The sequence below is a fragment of the Myotis brandtii genome, unplaced genomic scaffold (genome assembly GCF_000412655.1).
Source record: "Myotis brandtii unplaced genomic scaffold, ASM41265v1 scaffold4, whole genome shotgun sequence".
NCBI lineage: Eukaryota > Metazoa > Chordata > Mammalia > Chiroptera > Vespertilionidae > Myotis > Myotis brandtii.
Genome location: NW_005365371.1, coordinates 4,697,024 through 4,714,996, shown reverse-complemented (window position 1 = coordinate 4,714,996; position 17,973 = coordinate 4,697,024). Strand labels below are relative to the sequence as shown.

Below are 17,973 nucleotides of genomic sequence, written 5' to 3'. Positions count from 1 at the left end.
TTGTCAATCTCTCCCTTGATATCTTCCCCAAGTTTTTTTTTTTTTTTTTAATGTATTTGGGTGCTCCTGCATTAGGTGCATATATGTTTACCAGAGTTATAGTCTTTTGTTGCATTGCTCCCTTTAGTATTATGAAGTGGCCCTCTTTATCTCTTGTTATGGCCTTCACTTTGAGGTCTATTTGATCAGATATATGTATTGCTACCCCAGCTTTTTTTAAAAATTTCCATTTGCCTGAAAAAATTTTTCCCATCCCTTCACTATCAGTTTGTGTGAGTCCTTTGTTCTGAGGTGGGTCTCTTGTAGACAGCAGATATATGGGTCAGGGTTTTTTACCCATTCAGCTACCCTATGTCTTTTGATTGAAGCATCTAATCCATTTAAATTTAAGGTAATTATTGATAGGTACTTTATATCGCCATTTTATTCTTTATGCCTGTGTTCCCCTTCTTCCCTTCCTATTTCTTTTTACAGCACTCCCTTTAGCATTTCTTGCATTGCTGGGTTAGTGGTAATAAACTCCCTTAGCCCTTTTTTGTCTGTAAAGCTCCTGATTTCACCTTCAATTTTGAATGATAGCCTTGCTGGGTATAGTATTCTTGGATTCAGTTCCTTGCTTTGCATCACTTTGTATATTTCATTACATTCCCTTCTGGCCTGATGTGTTTCTGTTGAGAAATCAGTTGATAATCTAATGGGCGATCCCTTATAGGTAACTTTCTGTCTCTCCCTGGCAGCCTTTAAGATTCTTACTTTGTCATTGGTGTTTGCCAATTTAATTATGATGTGTCTTGGTGTCAGTTTTTTGGGTTCATCGTGTTTGAGACTCTGTGTGCTTCTTGGACTTGTGTGAGTTTTTTCTTCCCAATATCAGGGAAGTTTCTGTCATTATTTCTTCAAACAGGTTTTCTATTCCTTGCTGTGTTTCCTCTCCTTCTGGCACCCCTATTATGTAGATGTTGTTTCGTAATGTCCCAAAACTTCCTTAGGCTCTCCTGCTTTTTAAGTTGTTTTTTCCAGTTGCTGCTCTGCTTGGGTGTTTTTTTCTACCTTGTCTTCTAGCTTGCTGATGTGGTCCTCAGCTTCTCCTAGTCTACTGTTGATTCTTTCCATTGTTTTTTTTATTGCAGCTATGTCATTCCTCATTTCCTCCTGGTTCTTCTTCATCGCCACTTGATTCTTTCACATGTTATTGAATGTGTCTTCATCCTTTTCAGCGTCCTTATAACCATTGCCCTGAATTATTTCTCCGATAAATTGCTTGCCTCCATTTCGTATACTGCCTTTTCTGTGATTCCTCCTTGTCTTTCGTTGAGGTCGTTTCTTTGTCTCCCTATTTTTGCTGTCCTTTTGTGGTTGTTTCTATGTATTAGATCAAACTTTTATGTCACCCAGATTTTTTTGAGCTTTTCTTATATAGTAGATGTCTTGTGGGACCCACTGGTGCAATCTCTCTGGTCTTCTGGGTTGGGTATTCTAGGGATGCCCCCTACTTGGGATATTTGGGTTCTCTTGGAGTAGTTGGGTCTTGAGTGTTATTGTCCCATTCCTGGATGGAGTTTCCTCTCAGGGTGTCTGGTTATGTGGCTCACTCTATACCATGTTGACCGAATAGCACAAAATACAGTTAGACAAGACACGACATAAAGGGAATAGAACATGAATGTACTGATGACACTGATAATCCCAATAAAAGTACCCACCAGAGAAAAGAGAATTAGGAGGGAGAAAAGAAAGCAAAAGATGATATTGAGAAAAAGAAAAAAATGTAAGAGAGAAAAGAAAAAGAAGAAAAAAGAAGGGGAAAAATACACATATATAGGGAGAAAATCCACAAAACAAGCAAATAAACCAAAAAATGCCAACAAGAAACATCCAGTAAAAAGGGTGGACTGAATCTGTAGAGGCAGAGCTTATATCCTGAAAGTAAGGTAAAGGATTTAAATGATTAGGGGAATGGCCACAGTTCAGTATAGAGGAGCTAGAAAGAGAATGTGTGGATAAGAAGAAAGGCTAAAAAACAAAATAATAAAAAAATAAAAAGTTAAAAAAATTCTTTCAATTTATATACTTATCTATTTTTGGAAAAGGAGAATAGAGGAGCAAGCAGATAAGCTTGAGTTTAGTGATTGAAACTAATTAAGCAATTAGGAGAAGAAGAGAGCAAGAGAGGAGAAGGAAAACAAAAGCATAAGAAAAAATTGGCTAGCAAAGAAAGAGAAAAGAGAAGGGTTCATGGACTTGTAGCAGGGGAGAGGAAATTAGATATATGAGTAAGCCATTAGAGACTACAATAATAATCATCACCAATAAAGCAGATAAAGAAGATCAATTTTTAACCAGGAGTAAAAAGAAAGGAGAGAGAAAAATGAAAGCAGGGACAGGAGAAGAGAAATAGGATGAAAAAGGAAGAAGTGAGGAAGAGTGAAAAAAAAGAAAATAAGATAAAATAAGATAATGATAAAATAATAAAAACAGAATGAAAAAAATAATACAAATAGTAAAAGGTTAAAAAAATTTTTAAAGTAAAAGGTTAAAAAAAGAACACTCACACACACAAGAAAAATAAGAAAGTGAATTGTTGTTTGGTTCAGCTGAGTTTTATTTTTTCTTATTTTTTTTTATTTTTTAAATATATTTTATTGATTTTTTACAGAGAGGAAGGGAGAGGGATAGAAAGTTAGAAACATCAGTGAGAGAGAAACATTGATCAGCTGCCTCCTGCACACCCGCTACTGGGGATGTGCCCGCAACCAAGGTACATGCCCTTGACCAGAATCGAACCTGGGACCTTTCAGTTCGCAGGCCGATGCTCTATCCATTGAGCCAAACCGGTTACGGCAGTTCAGCTGAGTTTTAATGTCCCATGGGGGCTGGTTTAAGACCCCTCTCTACTGTTCTATCTGCCACTTCTCAGTTTCTTGTTAGTCAGCACTTGAAGTTCCCAGCGATCCACCACTGCTCTGTGTCTGTCTCCACAGCCTTAGTTGCAGGCAAGTGGGACCAATCTACCCGCTTTGTTTTTCTGCCTGCTTACAGTCTTATTTACACAAGCACCTATTTCTGACATTGGCTTTAGGAAGGGGTGTTGCTTTATTGGTTTCTGGGACCAAATGACCCCTCAACCCACTCCCCCAGGGCTCCCTGGGGCTATTCAGTTTCTTCGTTTCCTCTGCAAAGTTCGAGGCTGGGTGTGGCTGCACTAGATGCCCTGCGGGTGCTGCTGAGAGGAGCTGGCTCTTCAGGAGAAAAATTGCTGCTTCCGGTTGGAGGGTCCAGAATGTCCCAGTGATGGATTCCTGGTCACATCTCCCTGTCCTGCTCCTCTCTACAGCCTCCCCCTAGCCTCCACGAAATTGCGCCTCCACAAAACTGCACCTCCACCTGCATCGCAGCCTCAGTGAGTGTTTGTAATTGAAAGGTCCTATGAACTAGGTTTAGCAAATAAAAGCAAGGAAAATATAAAGGCAAAAGAACCATGCCACTGCGTGTTTCTCTCCCCTGGTACCACATGGCTAGGGAAATTCTTCAAGCTGCCTTTCTGGGCTCAGCCTCTCACAGCTGTGGACTTATATCTAGACTAGAGGCCCGGTGCATGAAATTTGTGCACAGAGGGAGGGTTCCCTCAGCCCAGCCTGCACCCTCTCCAGTTGGAGACCCCTTGGGGGATGTCCAACTGTCAGTTTAGGCCTGATCCCTGTGGACATCCCTCTTGCAATCTGGGACCGCTGGCTCCTAACTGCTCACCTGCCTGTCTGCCTGATCACCCCTAACTGCCTCTACCCGACAGCCTGATCCCCCCTAACTGCCCTCCCCTGCCGGCCTGATCTCGCCCCCAACTGCCCTCCCCTCCCAGCCTGGTTGCCCCAACTGCCATCCTCTACTGGCCAATTTGGTTCTGAGTGGTCGGTTTCTATGCCAGTCAGCATCAAAAGCTCCGCCTCCTAGGCAGCCATTGGCTCCCCCACAGCACCCACATTTGGTTCTTTGGTCGGTTCCTATGCCAGTCAGCATCTCCAGGCCCATCTCTGGGCCTGATCAGAGAGGTGGTGCTGAACAGCAGCCCCCCACGGAGGCCGGGAGAGAAAGAAAGGCCCGGCTACTGGTGAAGCCCGGAAAGAAACAGGGAGAGAAAGAGAGAGGCAAGTACTGATCAACAGCTGCCACTGAGGCTGCGGATCAGACCCTGCCTCTCTCTCTTGGTCTTAGCCCCCTGGGCAGTCAGTGCTGGTTCGCCAGGCTGCAGCAGGGCAGTCAGTGCTGGGTCGCCACAGCAACCCAGCAGTGACTGAAGGATTTCCGGTTGGTCAGCCTTCGTCTGTGATCGGTCGTTACGACCCTGGGCTTTTATATATTAGGATTCCCTGGCTGCCAGCAGCCCTGTGGACCTCCTTCCACAGTCAAGTGTTACACATGTCCCCAAGGGACGCAGACTTGGTGCAGTGCAGGTTTCTTCTGACCCTCTTGTCCCAGTGGTCATATGTCTCTTTTCTCCAGCCCAGATCCCTGATCCTACCATTCTTCAGATGTCCTCTGTCCTCTCCCTCTGGTCTTTTTTCATTGATTGATTTTTCTCCTCTCCAAGTTGTATTTTCCTGTTTCTTTATTATATACCTGGTAATTTTTTATTGGCATTATCAATTTAACCTTTTCAGGGGCCTAGATCTTTTTGTATTCCTTTAAATATTCTTGAGCTTTGTTTTGAGATGCAGTTAAATTACTTGGAAATAACTTGATCCTTTTGAAGCTTGCTTTTAAGCTTTTTGAGTTGGGTCAAACAGCCTTTAATAGGGTTAATTTTGTCCCAGACCTGTGGCAATACTATTCTGAGTACTCTACCCAGGGACCTGTATATACTGAGTTTTTTTATTGATTTTTTTTTTTTAAGAGAAAGGAAGGGAGAGGGAGAGAGAAACATCAATGTGAGAGCGAAACATCGATCAGCTACCTCCTGCACACCCCCCTACTGGGAGTTGAGCCCACAACCTGGGCATATGCCCTGACTGGGAATCAAACCAGCAACCTTTTGCTGCATAGGATGACACCCAACTAACTGAGCCACACCAGCCAAGGCTATTATGAGTTTTTCAATTATTCTTGGCCCTTTGTGAGCTCTGGTAATTGTTTCACCTGCTTCTTTCCAGAATGTAGTGCCTAGTTAGTACTTGGATATTACCTACATTGTTTTCAGTAATCTTCCTAAAAGTAATAAACTTTAATTATTTAAAGAGTCATGAGCCTTGAGTGGCCTTTACTCTTTCATGTTGGGATGGCTAGGAAGAAGGGGATACTCTCAGTCTCCAACTGAGCATGTAATTTCCAGGCTATCTGTCCCACAAGAGAGGAAGGGTGTTAGCTCATGATGAAATTTACTTCTGCACCCCACTCCCCCAAGCCTTATAGCTACAGATGAATAGATAGATAGGAAGGTAGGTTGGTAGGTTGGTAGGTAGATAGATGTAACTACCATTTATTGTGCAGGTAACAAGGTTGTCATTATTTAGTGCTGTGCATGTATAGTTCATTTAATCATTACAACCATCCTAGTAGACTGTTCAAGGTAAAGTCCCACTTTATCTGTCTCAGATGTAACCTATTAGGCTTGAAACACCTGATAGTCATCAATAATAGTAATAAAATGATGATGCTTACTTATATGATAGGTACTATCTAAATGATATACTTGCATTAACTCTTTTTCATAACTCTTATAGTGAAACTTGGTTTAGTATGTAAGTTGCTGATGCAGCCTATGATATTTGAATCGTTAGGGGTAGGAATAGGGTATAAGAAGCTAATAGGAACAGTTCAGTTGATTTAATTTGAGGCCATTCACAGTATCTGTAGACTCTGAGAAAACCTTGTGGACTATAAGAAATTTCATGTAATACTCTTCCTTATTATACATTTTTAATGGAGGAGTGTGGCTACAAGCTTATGAGATTGAAAGCCAGTTGCATCCCTATGCCTCATCTCCTATCAGCCTATCTAGCTCTATTTCCAATGATCTTGAGGACAGTACAGTGAATTCACAAAGTTAGGCAACTTCTGGGTTAAAAACGAAGTCTTCTTGAGTTTGAAATGGTACATAGTTATAATTATCTTCTTGTGGTATTGATGGGTTTTTTGGGTTTTGTTTTTTTTTGGTATGGACTTAGACAAAATGGATTTAGTAAGGCACTAAAGTTAAAATCTGGCTTCATTGGTAAAATATTATTATTTAATAAAAAGACAATAGATAAGTTTTAGAAATAATATTTTAAATTATTGCATTTTGTTCTTCTATCACCCCTTCTCAAAAATACCACATGGAACATTCCATTCATTACTGCCTGAGAAAGTCATTACTTTGCAAGCTGCAGTTGCTGAAATGGTATAGTGGAAGAAATGTTGGCTTGCATTTTTTTTTTTTTAGTGATTTTTTAAAAATTGTCTTTTAAATATCCAAACTGTAGCAAACAAGAAGCAGATGTAATTTTATATCGGGGAAACCTCTTTGTGGAGCATTTCATCAGATGACTCACTGTCAACCTCATATCTTGAAAAGAGAGATTAATGAAATAGCATCTGAAGCAGCAGTGAATTCTTGTGGAATAAACCCTGACATCTTCCACAGTGTTTTGTGGAATAACTTCATTTTCTTCAGATACAGATTACATAAAGAAGATTGTAGGGCACATGACACATTCTGCTTTTTTGTATTTCAGATAGTAGAAAAATTGCTACCTCTAAGAATGGATCCTGGAGAGATCTTGTCACAGTTGTAACTTTCATCTATGGTTTTCATCTCACAACCTCATTTTAATTTTTATTTCTAATTTTTTATTCATATAGGCAACTTAAAATAATTTGCAATAAATTGCTTTATATTGTAATGGTAAAGTAATGGATTGCCTGTGCATTGTAACCACAAAGGTAAGATACAGTATGCTTTCTATGTTTCATTGCTAGTGACAGAATGTGAGAGACCTTTTTGTTCATAATGTATTTCAAAAATAAAGTGTAACCATTGTTATATATTTGAAAACAGATATTTGAATCCATGTGATGCTTAGTTTATATCCTTTAGGGAAGGTAGTATTTTGAAATGTGTTTCAGATAGCTAAAAATAATGTAATGAACGGATATTTTTTTCCCTTTGAGATTTACAGGAAGCTTTTCTCCCACAGCAAAGGTTTATAAAGCCTTGATTATATTTAAATCTTCTAAATATAGTTTCAGAGTTCTTTCCCTCTACTTTATTTTCTGTCCCAACATGTTATGCTGGTTGAAAGTATAACTCATTTTGAGAAAATTTTCTGGACTCTTCTATCTATACAAGTATCATTTTTTTAAGAAGAAGAAGGAAATAAGTTCTCATTGTGCTGCCTTTGGAAAGATGTTGATTTGGCCTTAAAATGATTAGAGTACTTCTTAAAGTACTTGGTTGAAGTCTGTTTTGCTGACTGTCCTCAAAGTGCAGCATACTTCACTTAACCTCTATGTTTGGTTTCTCTTATTTCTGAACACCAGTTGATGATATTGTAATTGTGTAAGATTCAGGATGCTTACATTTTAAACTTATACATTGGTTTTCAAAATACAGAATAACTTACTTTTTTTGTTTTTGTCTATTTCTATTAACTTAGCACACATAGTGATTGTTAGTTGAAATTGTTGAGATTTTTAAGTTACGTTCAGTAATAAAAGAATAAAATCATTTGTAAATTGTGAAAGTAGGCTATTCTTATATAGTGAATTGTTTCTCAGAAGAGGAAAAGTGAGAAAATTGATTGATATAAATTAGTTGTTTGTTGCTCACAGAGTCATAGTTCAGACAGTAGGAGCTTTGAATACAAACATGTTCATTATCTGATCTCATCCAGTTTGTAAGGGGATGTCTTCTGTGTGCCTTTAGGTAAACTATCTTATTGAAATATTCTTAAAGAATGTTTAAAGGGTAATAAGCCTGGAAACCAGGGTGTTGTTGTTTCTTTTCTCTTTGAGTTCTTTTCATGGTTTTCTGTGGTTGGTTCTTCCTGTGATTTATTTTTTATCACTTCATTCATTTGAATTTTTATTTCTGATATTCTATCAAGGCATCTGTCTCTTCTCTCCAACCTATATCCTTCTTGACAAATTTTTTAAAATATTGCATTTGACTCTTTTAAAGCAAGAAAACTTGTTAAAAAATATATGAAATCAATATCTTAAAGTTTTTATCAATTTGCATTAAGTAACTGTAAAAAATAGAAAAGATATAGGTTGGAAATTAGAAAGCCTAAAACATTATTTGTAGTTACTTTTAAAAGAGCTAAATTAAAATTATTTCTGTTACTAGTTATAAAACCCTTTGAATTTATTTAACCACTAACTACAGCAGGAAGAAAAAATTCTTAATTTTCTTTTCAACTGAAGTGCTATAATGTTTTCTTCCCACGGGTCTCTTCTCTTTTTCTGATTTTTGGAGAGCTTTTTGGCTTTATATGTGTTTTAAAAGTCTGACAGTATAGTTGATATAATTCTATCATGTTAATACTACAACATTTTCCAAGTGAAATTTTTTCATCGTCCGCCTCCCCTCTCTCCCACTTGTGTAGGCACCGTGAGCTAGGTAGGCATGTTGCATCACTGCTACCATGGATACCCTTAAGAACAGGCATGTGGGTTGAGCTAAAGCAACGATGATTAGTTTTCTGGGTTTTTCTCCCCATAACTATATGTTCTTCACAATGAAGCTCTTATTTTAAAATGTTTGCAAATGACTAGACTGGAGATGTGATGACTAAATCATCACTGCTACTGAAATGCCAAATTTTGCCCTTAATTTACAGAGTATTAATGCCATTTGCTAATTTAAAATAATCACAGATAGCTCTACATTCCTTTTCTGGTTAATTCATTTTAAACACAAATGTAATATTTGTTTTGCCTCTTAGTGAAAATGAAAAATGTACTTCTTCTTTGAAGGAAATACATTTTACAAATATTGTTCTGAATTTATGTATTTTGCAGGGGAAAATATCCTAGTGAGCATTTCTACTGTGGCAGTATTTCTGATTATTGTTAGTTATTCATAAATAGATTTTTGTGTAGTTTAATTGGCTTGGATACAATATTTAGTTGGTGCTTTTTTTTTACATAATGCCTTTCTAAAAGGTATTTATTTTTGTGTTTGTAAATCCTTGTGTTCTTAGCTAGCTCCTTTGTAAATGTATGTCTGTTGGCGTGGAGTTAATATTGTGAGGGGGCCAGGCAGATAAGTGTGGTTTTGTCAGGCTCGTTATCACTATAGGAAAATTAACTTGGAGCATACCAGGTCCAACAAGAGTGATTTGGGAGTATCTATAATAATAAAAGCAAAATATGCTAATTAGACCAGATGTCCTTTCGGACGAAGCCGGGGCTGCGAGGGAAGCCCGGGTCCCAGGTGCCTGCCAGCGGCCAGAGGAAAGCCTGGGTCCCGGGTGCCAGAGAGAAGCCGGTGCCAGCAGCCGGGAGAAGGAAGGCCTACTCTTGCATGAATTTTGTGCATAGGGCCTCTAGTTGTTATATATGATTATGTTTTTTTATTAGCAGTAAAGTACTATGTATAAACTGCAGCCAAGGGCATTCATATTCTTCAGTATAGAGCAGCAATTTTCTACCTTTCTCATCTCATGGCACACATTACTAATTAATAAAATTCTGCAGCACATCAAAAAATACAGTTTTGGCCAATAGGATAAAAAATGGTATACTTTTTTATTAATTCTCACAGACGGCTATTGCTGTGTTGGCTGTTGTCACTTTTTTATTTGACAGTCTAAGGGAAAAGAGGTCAGTGTCCTGACTAAATAGTCAGGTATTGTATATTTTAAAATTTTTTGTGGCATACCAATGTGCCTGCTGTGGAACACTGGTTGAAAATAGCTGGTATAGAGGTTTCCCAGCTGTCCATTAACTTCTGAGAAAGAGGAAGTTGCATAAACTTAGTACCAGAATTTCTTTCAGTAGAATTATGTCTTTCTCCATCTTTTGTTGTACTGCTGTTGATCAAGTAGAAAAGGGATGTTTTCTATCTCTGTTCATTTTAGAGTCATTTAGCAGAAGTTTAGTGGCAGGACAAAGACCTAATAAGAAAAAAATTTTTTTTTTTCCTTTGTATTCTTGATTAAGCTTAGAAGGGAGAACAGGAGTTTTCATATCTCAGGAAATTCTCTTACACTTGATACCAGTTATTACTATTTTTATTATTTCACTTATTTGTCCAAACTCAGAGTTCATATTAAGTGTGATTAGGGCAATATTTGAAGGATATACAGTCTTGGGGGGGTCTCTTCCACTTAAGGAACTGCTAATACATGTTTTAGGAGTTGGAAACAAGGTTTTCATTATTTCTGTTAACAGGTCTTTTAAAAAAACATCTTGTGAGGTGTTTTCTTCTTCTTTGAGATCTTCATGCATAATTTCTCCCGTTTGCAGGTCCTTACCCCCAATTCTTACTGACCCTTCAGATTCTAGCTTATATATTACTTCCTTAGGGAAGCCTTCCATGATGCCCAAGATTAAGGAAGGTTCCTCTACTTGTATAAGTATACCTTACTTTTCCTTTATAACATTCAGTATTATCATGTATTTGTGTGATTCTCCTTGGTATCCCAAATACCTGACCAAGTGTCTGAGTATCTACATATAGTGGATACTTAGTAAATAATTATTGAATGAATGAAGCTTTTGCACAGATGTTCTAAACTTGTGGATTAAAAAAATGAAAATTTTACTTTTAATACATATTGTCCCATTTTGAATATGGTTATATTTTGACATCCTGGAAAATTGTTACTAGAATTTATCTTTTTGTATTTATAATGAATTCAAAAAGATCCTCAAAGTGGCTTATCGTCCCAGTATTTTCTACCTATTTCTCTTATTTGTTTGTTTGTTTGTTTGTTTAAAGTATTACATATGTCTCCTTTTTCCCCCATCGACCCCTCCCCGGCCACTCCCACCCCCAGGACAAGTCTCCACTGCCCCATGTCCATTGATTATGCTAATATGCATGCGTACAAGTCCTTTGGTTGATCTCTTACCTGCCCTCCTCTGCCTTCCCTCTGAGGTTTGACAGTCCATTGGGTGTTTCTCTGTCGCTGGATCTGTTTTTGTTCATCAGTTTATGTTGTTCTTTATATTCCACAAATTATCTTTCTCTGACTGGTTTATTTCGCTTAGCATAATGCTCTCCAGGTCCATCCACGCTGTTGCAAATGGTAAAAGTTCCTTCTTTTTTATAGTAGCGTAGTATTTCATTGTGTAGATGTATTACAGGGTTTTAATCCACTTACCTGCTGATGGACACTTAGACTGTTTCCTAATCTTAGCTATTGTAAATTGTGCTGCTATGAACATAGGGGTGCATATGTCTTTTTTAATTGGTGTTTCTGATTTCTTGGGATATATCCTAGAAGTGGGATTACTGGGTTGAATCGGAGTTCCATTTTTAACTTTTTGAGGAAACTCCCATCTACCTATTTTCTAGTTTATGTTGTGAATGGATTACATCATCATGTCTTGACACTTAATTGGTTACTAGCCACTTAAATACTTGGCTGATTTGTTGACTGTATATGTAAAGTGTGTATTTTTTTTTTCTTCTGGCTTAGACTCTATTTAGGAGAGACAGATCCTTTTTCATTTTAAAGGGCTTACTTCCATCTCCAGGCTGCAAAATGTTAACTAACTACTTTAGCACTGTCTCATAGAACTTTATGCAATAATGGAATTGTTGCACTGGTATATCTGTGCTTTCCTATCCACTAGCAATGAAATGTGGTCAGTTTGACAGAGGAACTGAATTTTAATAATTAATTTAAATAGACTTCGGATTATTGATCTATAACAACCATTTCCATACAACAGCGAGGCCTTCACTTACTTACTCCTGAATTTTTAAAAACAATTTTGAGTGGGTAATAAATTCACATATTAAAAATAAACTTAAGAACAAAACTATTATTAAAAAGTTTATATCGCTTTGTCTCAATCTCTTTTCCCCCTGGTCCCATAGAAAACTATATTTATTTGTTTCTATTTATCTTTTTAGTGTTTATACATTTATAAGAATTAAAAATGTTTTTATTTTTTCCTTATATAGTACGTGGTATGTTTTATATTTGTATTACTGGTTTTACTTATAGTATCCTGAAGTCCTCTTCATTTTACTATACAGAACTTTTTCTGATTCATTTTTACAGAACTATATTTCATTATGTGGATATATCATAGTTTCTTTAACCCAAACATGGCCTTTTTAATAAATGACCTATAACAACTGGTTCTAATTGGAGAAAGAAGAAAGTTGGATCTACACCTAATAGTGCAATCTTGAAATATTCCAAATTTTCAAGAGATATAAATGTATTTTTGTTATACTCTAACCTTTTACTATAAACGGTGCTTCAGTAAACAACTTCGTATGCATATTATTTAACATTTGTGCAGGAATATCTGTATGGTATGGAATTGCTGGTTTAGAGAGTAAATAAATGCATTTTTAATTTTGGTAGCTATTGCCAGATTTCCCTCCTTTCGAGTTGTGCCATTTGCATTCTCACCAGCAATGAATGTATTGAGAGTGATGGTTTCCCTGTAACTTTGTTGACAGAATGTATTTTCAAGTTTTTGTATGTTTCAATTTGTTGGGTGAGAAATGGTGCATAATGTAATTTTAATTGGGATTTCTTATACTTAAGCAGGTTAATCATGTTTTGTACTTTTTTCTGTTGGGTTTTTGGTCTATTTCTCAATTTCTCGGTGGTCTTTATATAAAAGGGAGATTAGACTTTGTCTATGATAAGAGGTGCACTTTCCCCCCACACTTTGTCATGGTGTTATTATCAGTCCTCTTTTCGCTCCTCTCTCTTCTGAATTTTTGAGTTGTAGTAAGACCTTCTACCTTCCAGAGTTCTAAAGAATTCAACCAGATGTTCTTTTGGTATTTATATAGGATTTCATTTTTAAATCTTTGGACCATTTGAAGATTATCCTGATATATAGTGTTAGTTGTGGAACTAATGTAATATTTTTCCACATGGCTACCCATTTGTTCCAATGTCATTTATTAAAAAGTCCATATTTACCACCACTAAATTGAGATGCCACTTTTTGACAGATAGATTCCCATATGTGTTTGGATCTATTTCTGGATATTTAATTCTATTTCATTGGTCTGTCCATTCAAGAACCAACTTGACATTGTTTTGCTTATTAAAGCTTTTTAGTATGCCTTAACATCTAATACAGTTAACTGCTCTTATTGCTTCTCTATTTTTGAGCTTTTTCCTTAAAGGCGATTCTTTCCTGTTTGTTTCTCCATATAAACTTTGTAATCAACTTATCTAGTTGGAGAAAAAAATGTTTCAGTATTGGGAACATTCTCTAAAAAACTAATACACCTTAAGGAATATTTCCTACTCAGAAGGGAGAGGCAGGAAAGCTGGGTAAGTTTATCTCTTAGGTACCTTCCATACTACTAGTATAGACTACCAACCAGAGACTAGACCAAGTTTTCTTGATTCCCTAGCTTGGGGAGTAGGATTCTAAATAGATCTTTTAGATTTTTTTTTCTCCTTTAAAAAAAAAATCTTTATTGTTGAGAGTATTACAGATGCCCCTCTTCCTACCCCAGTGCCCCCCTCCACCTGGTTCCCACCCCACCCCACCCCAGGCCTTTGCCACCCTATTGTCTGTGTCCATAGATAATGCATATATGCATATACTAGTAAGATCTTTGATTAATCTTTTCCTACTCCCCTTTCCCTCTTCCCTCTGAAACTCGTCAGTCTGTTCCATGTTTCCATGCCTCTGATTCTATTTTATTCATCAGTTTATTTTGTTCATTAGATTTCTTGTTCATTTATTTTGATTTTTAGATTCAATTGTTTATAGATATGTATTCATTGCCATTTTATTGTTCATACTTTTGATCTTTTTTTCCCCTTCCTCTTCTTAAAGAATACCCTTCAACATTTTATGTAATACTGATTTGGTGGTGATGAACTTCTTTAGCTTTTTCTTGTCTGTGAAGCTCTTTATTTGACATTGAATTCTAAATGATAGTTTTGCTGGGTAGAGCAATTTTGGTTGTAGGCCCTTGCTATTCATCACATTGAATATTTGTTGCCACTCCTTCTGGCCTACAAAGTTTCTGTTGAGAAATCAGCTGACAGTCATATGGGCGCTCCCTTGTAGGTAATTGAGTCTCTTTCTCTTGCTGCTTTTAAGTGCTGCTTTTAAGATTCTCTTCTTGTCTTTAACCTTTGGCATTTTAATTATGATGTGTCTTGGTGTGGGCCTCTTTGGATTCCACTTGTTTGGGAGTCTCTGTGCTTCCTGGACTTACAAGTCTATTTCATTAACCAGGTAGGGTAAGTTTTCTGTCATTATTTCTTCAAATAGGTTTTCTTTTTCTTTCTTTTTAAAAAAATATATATTTCTTTATTGATTTCAGAAAGGAAGGAAGAGGGAGAGATAGAAACATCAATGATGAGAGAGAATCATTGATCAGCTGCCTCCTGCACGCCCATCTACTGGCGATCGAGCCTGCAACTCTGGCATGTGCCCTTGGCCAGAATCAAACCTGGGACCCTTCAGTCCGCAGGTCGACACTCTATCCACTGAGCCAAACTGGCTAGAGCCAAATAGGTTTTCAATATCTTGCTCTCTCTATTCTCCTTCTGGCATCCCCATAATGTGAATGTTGTTACACTTAAAGTTGTTCCAGAGGTTTCTTACACTGTATTCATATATTTGGATTATTTTTGTTGTTGATGTTCTGATTGGGTGGTGTTTTGCTTCCTCATGTTCCAAATTGTTGATTTGATTCTCAGAATCCTCTACTCTACTGTTGAATCCCTGTAAATTGTTAATTATTTCAGTGAGTTTATGCTTAATTTCTGACTGGTCATTTTTTATGTCTTTGAAATTCTAAGATTCTTGTATGTCTCACTAAGTCTCTTGAAGCGCTCATTAAGATCCTTGAGCAACCTTATAACCATTGTTTTGAACTCTGTGTCCAGTAGTTTGCTTCCTTCCATTTCTTTCATTTGTGACATGTTTCTTTGTCTCCATATTTTGGCTGCTTCCTGGTGTTGGTTTCTATGCATATTAGGTAGAGTTTCTATGTCTCTGGAATTGGTAGAGTGTCCTTGTGTCTAGTAGGTGTCCTGTAGGGCCCAGTAGCTTAGCCCCCCCAGACACCTGAGCTGGGCACTTTAGATGTACCCCTGTGTGGGCTGTGTGCAGTCTTATTGTAGTTGAGCCTTGATTGCTATTGGGGTCACTGGAAGGAATTGACTTCCAGGCCATTTGGCTGTGAGGACCAGCTGTGACTACAGTGGAAGAGCTGCTGTGGAGCAGTGCTCACTGAGTCTGCCCCTTGAGTGTGTTGCTTGTAGATGTGTAGAGTTGTAATCTGGTATCGTCTGAAGCTGTTCCCCTGGTGCACTGGCTCTTGGGTCTCCTTGGAGGGGCAAAATCAGCCACTGCCTGGAGCCACCCAGCAGAAGCTACAGAGCAATCTGCAGATAGCTGCTACTTGTATTGGGCTTGGAAGTGCCCAGGTGAGGCCTGCTGTGAAGCAGGTCAGGCAGGTTGTAGTGCTGGGTCTTGGGCCTCTTATTGATAGGTTTGGGTCACGCTGATGCTTGTTTGAGAGATTTTAGGAAAGTCTGAAGCCTGAACCAGGACAGGTCATTCATATGGAGAAACCTCTGCAAACAGTTTGGGTGAGGCTGAAAATTGGATGGGGCAAGTCTTAGGGAATCCCCAGGACGGAGCAAACAGTGTGAGCCATGCTGATGGAAACTCAGATATTGCTGCCAGTCAACTCTTCAAAGTTGGGGGGAGGTCCCAGCACAAAAACAATGACTTCTGTGAGCCACCCCTGTCTGGGAGAAAGCTGCCTCCTAGTTCCTGCCCCAGTGCCAGATAATCTAGTTCCTCCCATATATCCCTGGGTCCCCCAAAGTCCCGCTGCCCCAGCACGAGCTCAGAGGGAGCGAGCCCTTGGTAAGTCATGTGCTGGCCCTTTAAGAGGAACTACTGGGTCTCCAATAGCCTCCTTGTAACTTAGCTACAATCTCTGCTGGTTTTTACATCCTTGCTGGTTTTTACAGCCCATAGTTAAGGGGACTTCTCTTTCCAGCTCAGGAACTGAGGCTGGGGGCCTGGTGTGTGGCTGGGGCCCCTTGCTTCTCTCGGGAGGCCTCTCCCCATTGAAATACATGCCACATGTGGGTGTTGGACCATCCGTTCAGTGCCTCCGCCCCTCTTACCAGTCTCGATGTACTTTCTTTACTTCTCTAGTTGTAGGACTTCCCTTCAGCCAGGTTTCAGGTGGTTCTGAATGATGGTTGTTCTGTATTTGACTTGTAATTTTCATGTGGTTGTGGGATGTAGAGAGTACCTGCGCATTTACCTGCCTTTACCTACACTGCCATCTTGGTTCTCCCTAGCTGGAAACTCTCTTTTAGAGTTCTTAGCAGTTGATTTTTGCTTAATCAGAGATACATTTTACTTGTTTCATAAGTTTTGTCTAGCCCTTTGCTCCATGACTTTACAGGTTGACTAAAGTTACCTGCCTTTGAATAAATGAACTAGGCTTATTTCTGGTACCAACTGGTTGATGTTGGATACTCAGAGGACTATGTTGATAGTGGATATTTAGAAGTCTGCTGAGAATTCTGATAACAGGTTGAAGGAAAGAGTGCTATCGTCAGTTATTAGTCTTTGCTATGGCTAAGAGATTGGAGAAGGGTGGAGGACTTGGCAGAAAAATGGGGTCATTTGTACTTAATATATTTTGCAATTCCTTACATGATTATCTATAGCATTTAAAATGACCCCATTATTTGGATGTTTTATAATTTGCTTAATCCGTCAACATTTGGGTTATTTCTGTTTTTCTCTTAAATGATGTATTTGATGTTTAGTTTCTAAACATAACCATGATTCCATAGGTGAGTAATTTCTAGTATAAAAGGTACGATCATTTTAAATGTTTTTATAAATATTGCCACAATTCTAAACTTAAACCACCTCAGGCTACTTTCCCATTAAAATGCCCTATGTTATATTAAATGTATTTTCACCAAGTTACATCCCTACTTACATCTGGAAAAGCTCATTATAGCTCCTAATATTATTCATACTGATTGAGTTTCTTTGAACTTTCCAGAATATATGGTCTTGTTTCTTGACTATTTCACCTTTTTGTTAATTTTTAATACCCAATCAATGTTCACCTTCGGTTCACCTTATTTGGAACCTATACTAAATTGAAATGATAGAGGTTGCTTTCAAATACTACAATATTTCTGCTCATCCGTTTATAATTGGATTTTCAAATGCATGGGAATAACTAAGACTTCCACTTTTTTATTTTGTCTTTCTCTCACTTTTTAAATTCTTTATAGCCTGCATTCTGCAATGTCATTCAACTCAAGTTGTGCCACTGGTCTGGCAAGAGTAAAGGATAACAGTTAAGAGCTCAGGCTTTGACGACCGTTGAGTTTCTAGTCCCAACCCTTAATTCCTGGACAGCTCACTTACACTTCTATGTTTCAGTTTCCTCATTCTAAAATGGAGAAAATAGTAGCATCTACTTTACAGAGTTATTAAAGATTAATTAGCTAATACCTCCCAAGTGTGTGAAACGATGACTACCACATAGGAAGACTTTATTGTTAACAGCTCTTTTTCATAATTTTTATTAAATAATAATAAAATATATATCCTTCTGGTGGGACAGAACAGTCTTTTCTGATTAATTGTCTCAGTCTTTGACACTTGGTTTTCCCTCTTTTATAATTCTTACTAGAGGCCTGGTGCATGAAATTCATGCCCTGGGGGGAATGGGGAGGTCCCTCAGCCTGGCCTGCGTCCTCTCACAATCCGGGACCCCTCAGGGGATGTCAGGCCTAAACTGGCAGTTGGACATCCCTCTTGCGATCCAGG

General features: G+C 38.1%; 1 protein-coding gene across 14 annotated transcripts in view; it reads left to right on the top strand.

Annotated features, from left to right (window-relative positions):
• Positions 1-17,973, top strand: part of DLG1 (discs, large homolog 1 (Drosophila)) — a 294,073-nt gene that overhangs the window by 27,731 nt on the left and 248,369 nt on the right. The window contains exon 2 of one of the 14 annotated variants that reach the window (XM_014545307.1): positions 6,835-6,915. The exons of the other annotated variants lie outside the window; for them this stretch is intronic. Coding sequence (XP_014400793.1) covers positions 6,886-6,915 — 30 coding nt within the window. The 5' untranslated portion in view covers positions 6,835-6,885. The remainder of the gene's footprint in view (positions 1-6,834; positions 6,916-17,973) is intronic. 14 annotated transcript variants of the gene reach the window in all.